At 43.7% G+C, this 8,490-nt stretch overlaps 1 protein-coding gene across 1 annotated transcript; it reads left to right on the forward strand.

Moving 5' to 3' along the window:
• The first annotated feature begins 4,745 nt into the window (after window positions 1-4,745).
• Window positions 4,746-7,630, forward strand: LOC117145494 (GPI ethanolamine phosphate transferase 1). Its single transcript, XM_033311172.1, has 2 exons — window positions 4,746-5,587; window positions 5,637-7,630. The coding sequence occupies exons 1-2, from the start codon at window positions 4,807-4,809 to the stop codon at window positions 7,550-7,552; spliced, it is 2,697 nt and encodes an 898-aa protein (XP_033167063.1). The 5' UTR covers window positions 4,746-4,806; the 3' UTR covers window positions 7,553-7,630.
• The last annotated feature ends 860 nt before the right edge of the window (window positions 7,631-8,490 follow it).

Here is an 8,490-nt window from a genome sequence, read left to right on the forward strand (position 1 = left end):
TTTTCATTGCAATTAAATTTAGCACAAAAAGTTGGCAACAAAAAAAAAATATAAAAAAAGGAAGGGAGAAAGATGTCATGTTACTGTCAGTGGCAAAGAGTGAAGTGCTCGCCAAAATGTTGCCATTTGCATTGCCACTTAAACACACATAAAGGCGGTCGCAGGAGCATGGGTGTGTTGGTGCAGCAAGGTGGGGGTGGGTGGTGGTAGTAGCTGGGGGCACTCACACATAGAAGGCTAAAAAAGAGGTGGTGGGGCGTGGGGCGAAGGGGGACAGTCGCCGGCACGCAAATCGAGTCAAGTTGAATAGGCGGAAGTAGAGCAAGAAATGCGATTGCCAAATTGAGTTGAAGGTTTCGCTTGACTGTGTTTTGTTTGGCCAACTCCATGAGCTTGACTGCATCGTCGTCCTTTTGCCATCGCCATCGCCACTGCCACAGCCAAAATCAGCAGTGGCAACACCAAAGCCAGAGCACAGAGAATAATATCTTAGATTTTGAAATCCGATATTAACCTATACATTTTGAAATATATGTTTTGTGGATATTATCTACCTCAGATCCTTACTTAAGCAGCTCTGGAATATTATTTCAGTTAAGTGTAATCTTCTATGACTATATATATATTATTATTATTTTTTCATAAGTTTAATCTATAGAATATCAACTTCAAAGTGGAACGTTTTTGAATTGATCCGGAGTTTATTTGAAGTGCAGCGCCTAGGTTTTCGGTGACGCTGCTCCTGCAGCTCCCAGTGCCCAGGCACTTGGCACTTTACTGCAATTTTGTAGTTTTGATAAAATTTCGCAAGCATATTAAAAAGTTTTGCCCAACTTCGTTTTTACTTTTGCACATGCCACACGGGGCAGCTGCGGGTGCGGGGGCGGCGCTGCCGGAGGGGGCGTGTCTCCGCACATGCCACTGACAGGCCAAAAGAGGAAGCTGTGCCTTATGGCTCTGCCAGCCACGGCTTGTTTGCTGCTGCTGCTGCTGTTGGAAAAAAAATAAATAGAGTACAAGAACTATAAAAAAAATATCGAAAAGGGAAAAGGAATGTTAAAAGCAAGCAGTGCACTTTGCTTTGCTATTTAATTTTGCCGCTCAAAGGCTTGACAAGCTCCTGAGCAAAATGTTTGAAGACATTTTTCGGCAAACTTTCGCGACTTGTTTATGCGAAATAACCAATTAAATTTGCAACGAGGGCATCGCACAGCTCTAACTAAATAATAAGCTCTCACAATGCCGAAAATAGCACAACCCTATAGTTATAATATACAGCCAGACTTAATAAATAATAGCACGCCGAGTTCATAGTTCGTGGGTTTGAAAAATCATTTATTTAATTTTTAGCTTGCTTTTAATGCCAAATAAATTTGTGAAAGGACACCAATTGCATGTGTGTGAACTCCGAACATAATTTGGTTTATTTCGGTTGCGTTGCTGCAGCACGCACAGCCAGCAATTAAACTCAATTGAGTGCTGCTACATTTTTGTTCAACAATTTGTATGGTCCTCTCGGTGTTTGTGATTCTGCAACAAAAGCGCATTTAATTCGGCATAGCACAATGCATAAATCTGCTTTTATTGAAAAACCAAAGCCAGAAACTGACCTCACACCAAACGCACTCAGTTTGTTTGCCCTGCAGTCGCCGTTGCCGTTGGCTTTGGCCGGATTTAAACTTTAAAATTTAAATGCCAGCAATGGCTTTGTTCCCGAAAAATCATCATCGAATTGTTGACCTACTTGAGGGGCCGAGTGTCAAGTAAGCTTCTGCTTCCACTTCTCCAGCTTCTCCTGGCCACAACGAGACTTTGGGCTGATTGTTATGTAAAGGCTTCCTGTCTCGTCGTTAGACTGTTAAGAGCTTGTTAGAATAATGGCTAAATCGATGCACATAAGCAGAAGCCAACGCACGCAAGATATCGGTCGAATGTCGGTCTACACAGATTTTTGGGTTCAAAAAACTGATTGTCCAAACAATTTATACAACTTTATTTATGGCGCTTTGCCGACTGACTTGACCTTTTCAGTTTGCTAAGTTTAGGCTTAGGACAGGCTGGGCATCTAAAAATAGCAAACACATTTTTCTGATGATGAAATATTTTTAAGTAATTAAAAAGTGGGCGAACGGTTGATTGCTTATACATCCAATAACCGGCGCCATCAAGTGCAATGCGATTTCGTGACAAAGGTCAGCCATTAAAAAGCTGAATTTTGGTCCGACTCGTAAATTATATTCTCATTGTGTTTGCCTTTCAATAGCCGTGCGCCTGCACGCACGCACACACTTACACCACACCCACCACACACAGATACTCTGGCGTAGAAAATCGCATTGTCAGGCTCTCGTTAGGCAGATGCATGTGTATCATTGTGTGCATGTGTGTTTGGGGTAAGAAAAAATGGAGGTTCGCCTCTGGCCGTGTATTGGTTTTGTCGCTGTGGTTATGCGCGCTATTTCACAGATACACCAACACATGCACGGCCGCAGAGAGACACGCACACAGGCACACAGGCAGAGGCGCACACACAATAAAAATGATTGCATTGGCATGCAGGATGACAGGATGAGCGGTGGTTATGGGCGAAGGGGTGTTATATGGGGAGCCATGGAGCAGCCGGGCTGCATTTGATGGATGAGTTCGAAGCCATGAACCAGATGTGACAATTCAAATGCCAAAATTCAGCAGTCACACACATGCACACACACTCACACTCACACATAGGGCTGCCCAGGGGCGTAGTAACTCAAGGGGAGTTGTCAGAACGTCGCATATTTTGCGTTCCAACGATCCCCCCAAGTCGACGCACCTGCTCGCACAGACCCTAATATTTCGTGTTAAAAAATGCATCGAACAATATGCGAAGCGGGCCAGAACTCACGACTTTTTATTGAAATTGAATTGTTGATAAGTTTTGTCAACACAAAACGCAGCTGAATTTAAATGGGGTTAGCTCTTCAAACGCCCACACACATTTCGGGAATTCGGAGGATAGACGGCTGACGTAATTGATTTGCTTGATATTGCATTTGAAGTGCTGGGCTAAGCAATTATCAATTTTTTTTTTTAGCTGACATATTCAAGTGTTTACGAATATGAGTGATGCACAGAGAGAAAACCAATGAAGTTAAGCTTATGCTTGGCTATAAAATCTATAGGGTTTGTGATTACGGACTTGTATTTCAATGTGAAGGCATACAACTAATATATACTTTCGTATACTTATCAAGTTTCCTAAATTCTCCAAAATCTATTCCTTAAGCCTAGAATCTTTTATCATATAAGCAAAAACACGATCAATTTGATCCTTTAAGCCCACAAGACATATTTTTCTCCGCCTGCGACCTGCCAATATTTATCTAGATTAATTCGCAATTCATTGACTGGACACTCCAGGCACAAATGCAATGTGGAGAGCCCTTGACTTGGTTTAGCATGGGGCAAATATTCCCAAACGAAAGCCGGCCGAGTTCAACAGCCTTATGCCGCAAACATTTGGCATTTTATTCGCTTCCTGGTGATGGTGATGATGATGCTGCTGCTGCTGCTCCAAGTGCCGGTCGGTGTGGCAACAAATGTTGCCAAAGGCTGTGCCACAATTCGTTTCATTTGCGGCCAAGGCCTTGGCCCCCTTGCAAGGGGAACGGGAACGGGTCGAACAGGAGCCGACCCACTTACCACAATAACCCACATTCATTCCCCGTCGTTGGCCAACATGTTGCTGACCCAAAACCGATGGATAGTAGTAGTTGGCTAAGAGAGCGCCTGCGCTTTGAGCCACGTCCTGAAGAGAATGGGTCTGAGATTGGTTTGCCATCTCTTTGCGAAAAACGATGCTGCTCTGCCCAATTACTCAATGGCATTTCTCAATCGCTTCAAACACGCGACTGTTGGCCATAAAACGCCCAACTCTTGTTCGCTGTTAAATTAGCCCATTGCCAGACGCAAAACAGGCCTTTAATTGCCAGACGAAACTGTTAGCTGGCCATTCAGTCATCCGGCCAGCTATTTGTCGACTGGCTTACAACTGTCAGAGCACAACTCGACTTGGCCTGACAAATGGCTGGGCTTTAAGCCTTCTGGTCTAACTAGCAATCCAGCGAAATGAGCATCAAAAGTACATCTTGGAGCACCTGAATTGTCTACGTGAATTAGTCAAGCGACAAAAAGGGCTGATGGGCAAAAAGTAGCAAGAGACACGATTTATACGAGGCAATTAATTGTCGCGACCTCGCCCAGATTGACAAAACCCTTAAAGACTTAAGCTGCCCCAAGACCCATGGATCCGCTGGCGCTGCAGCAATTTGCAGCTCATTTAAATTGCAGGCGCGTAAATCAAGGCGGCAACATGCAGCATTTGGCGCCCAAGGCAGCGCGTCCAGGCGCCAGCTCACAAATCAAGCGGCAAATTGAAATTGCTTGACAAGGCCGCAGAGTTATGGCATCCATAAAAAAAAGAGTCCTAACCGTGACAGATAGTAGGGGAAAAGGACAACTAACCGATGGTGGGGCGACGACAACAGATCTGTTCAGTTTATGTGCACAGTTATATAGTCGCATATCGCTTAAAATTATTAAATAATAAAAATGTACATTAATTTTAATTTCTAATATGGCATCTGTGACATAGTCCCGCATATACTTGGTTTTTTTTGGTTGATTATAAACACAAGATCTCCTGATTCTTTGGCTAGAATAGTAATTTCTGGCCAAAATTAAACAGCAGCTGGTCAGGAATACGTCACACCTCCACTCTGATAGTTTAACAATTTTCTTATATTTTAACAGTTGTTACTTCCGACAATGTGGATGCTTCAGGCACTTGTGGTGCACATCTTGTTGATGGGCGCCATCTTGAACACATACTTCCAACCCAATCTACTGCCCAATCTCGTGCCGCAAAAGACGATGCGCGAAATGGGCCTAGAACCTCCAGCGGATCGATTGGTGGTATTTGTGACCGATGGTCTGCGAGCGGCCACCTTTCTGGCGAACAATGGCAGCGATGTTCCGGATCTGAAGGACATATACCGGAAGCAAGGACGAATTGGAATATCCCGCACTTGTGCGCCGACAATGACACGACCTGGACACATAGCCATATTTGCCGGCTTCAATGAAGATCCGGCTGCTTCTTTGATCAACTTGCGCTACAATCCCGACGATTTTGATACCGTCTTCAATCGCAGCAGAAATATGATCGGCTGGGCACACAAGTACATTGTCAGTTACTTCGTGGAACTGTCGCATGGTGGTGCCCCATTGAGATTTGATTCATACATGGAAAGGGACCTGCCAGAAAAGCTGACTTGCGACAAATGGGCCTTCGATAAGGTGGAGAATTTCTTGAGGAACGGCGACAATGTTCGAGAATGGAGCAACTACAAGACGGCTGTGTTCTTTGTCTATTTGGCCGACATGGATATAGCTGCTCATCGGTTCAGACCACTAAGTAAGAGGTTCTTCCAAAAGCTTCAGAATACACAGCGTGGTATTAGGAATACGTATGAGCTCTTCGAACGCGTCTTCAATGATAGTAGAACGGCTTATCTGATGACATCCGATCATGGCATGAATAATGAAGGTAACTATGTAAGTATCAAATTATACTTTAATCATATAGTATTTTTCAGGAACACACGGTAGTGGTACCTCCTTGGAAATAGAAACACCCTTGTTTATGTGGGGAGCTGGTGTAAAGCGAGATGAAATCGATGCTGAAGCCAACTTCCCCGAAAAACCCAATATATCCCAGGTGGATCAGACCCAACTGGCGCCACTGATGTCATCTTTAATTGGGCTTCCACCGCCAAAGAACAATCTAGCCCTTATGCCCGTGGGTTATCTCAACGTGAGTGATGAGTATCAAGCGTTGGCTTTACATCTCAACGTCTTGCAACTTTTGTCGCAAGCTGAAATTCTCATAAGACGTCATGAAAAAGCGATGTTTTACAAGTGGCTGCCAAAGTTTGAGGAACTCCACTCGGGCGTAATAGATCAGTATGCAGCACAATTTGATTTCCTAAAATCGGAGGGGAATTTAACGGATGCAATGGAGGTTTGTGAGGAGTATGGAAAACTGGCAATGAAATGTTTGGCGTACTACCACCAGTATTATCAAACTCCATTGATTGTGGCCAATTCATTGTCCTACTTGATTTGGTTCTACTGCCTCCTCCTACAGCTGACCAGATTATGCAAAAAGGAAAAGACGCAAAGAAGGGGATTTATGACCATTTCCACCCTGATATTAGCCATGATCGGTATTTTACTAATTCCCATTATGGAACTGCAAAAGGTGCCGCATATCACAATATTTTATTTGATTCTACCGGTTGGAATGTTGATCATGGCTCAGGCTGAACGTCCTGTGAAAGGCTATTGGATATATCATCCGTTATGGAATTTTGGCTTTATACTGGTGCCCGCTGTCCTAATAATGTGGATGACCTTCATTATTAGGCACCTATGGGTGCTATATGGAATTTCCGTACTCCTTAACAACCGCCGAGCCCTCCGAAAGCCATCCATCAAACTATTCATTTGGCTTTCGCTGGCTTTAATAGTAACTGCCATACTATTTATGGAGCAACGTACTACAAAGGGACTGAGGACTATACCCGTAAAAGGTTACCATGTTCTTTATATAAGCATGGTTTTGGCTATTATTCGTCCTTTGATCCTAGGACATCGACATGATCCCCGAGTCTGGACCTTCAATTCAGTAGCGCTGGTGGTCGGAGCCTTTGGAGTTTATCAATATAAGTTCTATGACTCCGTATCGTCCTATGTCTATGTAGTCACTTGGTCATTCCTTTTCTTTGCCTTTCTCTCGATTGTGTATTTTGCGAAATCTCTGCCAGAGGCCAGGAAAAGATTGGAACTTATTACCATCAACATGATTACTGTTCTCAGTCTGCTGACCAATTCTTGGGGCTGCTTGAACTTCCAAGTCGTGATAACTGAATTTATATTCGGCCTCCAGGTTTATGAGGAATCCAAGGAAACCAAAGAAATTCAAGATGCGAAAGACGAACGCACTTCTCTTCAGAACCTAAAAGGATTTTATCGTTATGGATATATGATTCTCCTCTATTTCTACGTAGCCTTCTTCCTGGCTGGACATTGGCTATCCTCATTTTTGTTCAAATCGACAACCGCTCGACTATTTTATCCGCATTTTTCCCTTTACATAGCCGGCAGTCTTGTAATGCTGAAGGTCTTTATACCATCAATGATTTTCATATGCGCTCTATATGCTATGGTTCCATTTGTCCGGAAAAACGCCAGATCAATTCTAATCTGCGTTTTTGTGATCAGCAATGCCATGGGCCTCTACAAGTATTACTTTATCCGTAATCGGGGATCTTGGAGAACAGTTCGCATGTGTCTGGATCAGATCTTACTAACCCATGCCGTGATCCTCATGCTACTATTAGGTATATGTTTGGCCAAGATCTTCTTGGCCAACACCACGATGGAAAGGCCAGGACGAAATAGAGCCAGCAATACTCGAAGCACTTTGGCAGCCGCAGAAACTGAGGCTTAGTATATTTTTGGAACGTGTAACTAAATTCATTGTGTGTATGTCTTACGGTATTCAATTACAATCTAAATTTTAAGCTTATGATATTTCTCGAGTTTCATTCGATCACTTTACATGCTATTAATTGAAATGAATTCAATTCATTTCTCATTAAGCTGTTAAGCCTTTGACACAGAACTTGTCGCGCCCTCAGCCGACCGGATGTTTGATATTTGTCATAATAATTAGCTGGCATTTGCCTTTTGGCCCGCACCTCGACACTCCCACTTTGGCGGGTCAAAAGGACGGTTGCCTGGAAACGACTGATTAAATGAGATATTTGGATCCCGTTTTGCCTAGCTTTTTTCTTACCCTTCCAGCCATCCAAACCACATTCGCTGGGCTGATGTTTGCGATGTCGTCGCCCGTGGAGCCATTGTCGCCAGCCAGTTCATTCAGCTTGGCCAGCTCCGACAGCTTGTTGAGTTTATCCTGTCACTCATGGCTCATGGTCGAAATGGGAAATGTGGCGGGATTGGGCTTACATTGAGCCGGCCGACAGGATTGATCGGCGGACTGATTGATTAATTGACACTTTACACATTAATTAGCCTTAGAAGCCAGTCCATTCTTTCGGTATATGGCTTTTGGGCATTACAATCTTCGTCCTTGGCCTTAAGGCAGATGTTGATTTGGTTAGCTGATACGCAAAAACATGGGACACTCTGCTCTGATTGGAAATTATGACAACTTGGCCAGGAGGAGTCTTTGGCTTGCATATGCTGGCCAAATTTATCGCTGATTAATAAACTCATTAGAACTTTGCTTGCTTACTACACGCTACAGCAGTAGCAGCACACGGAGTGAACGAACTTTCGCCAGATTTAATTGGAAAAGTTGGGATGTGGCTAAGTCAGTCGTTAGTTGGTCAATATTTATCTGGCCCGAGCTTAGCACTTCTC

Source organism: Drosophila mauritiana, chromosome 3R (genome assembly GCF_004382145.1).
Source record: "Drosophila mauritiana strain mau12 chromosome 3R, ASM438214v1, whole genome shotgun sequence".
In the NCBI taxonomy this organism is placed as follows: Eukaryota; Metazoa; Arthropoda; class Insecta; order Diptera; family Drosophilidae; genus Drosophila; species Drosophila mauritiana.

What these genes read in the sequence shown, in the direction of transcription:
- LOC117145494 (XM_033311172.1), top strand. Translation starts at nt 4,807, where the DNA reads ATGTGGATGCTTCAGGCACTTGTGGTGCACATCTTGTTGATGGGCGCC. An exon ending in TCATGGCATGAATAATGAAG is followed by an intron (nt 5,588 to 5,636) that starts GTAACTATGTAA and finishes AGTATTTTTCAG; the next exon opens with GAACACACGGTAGTGGTACC.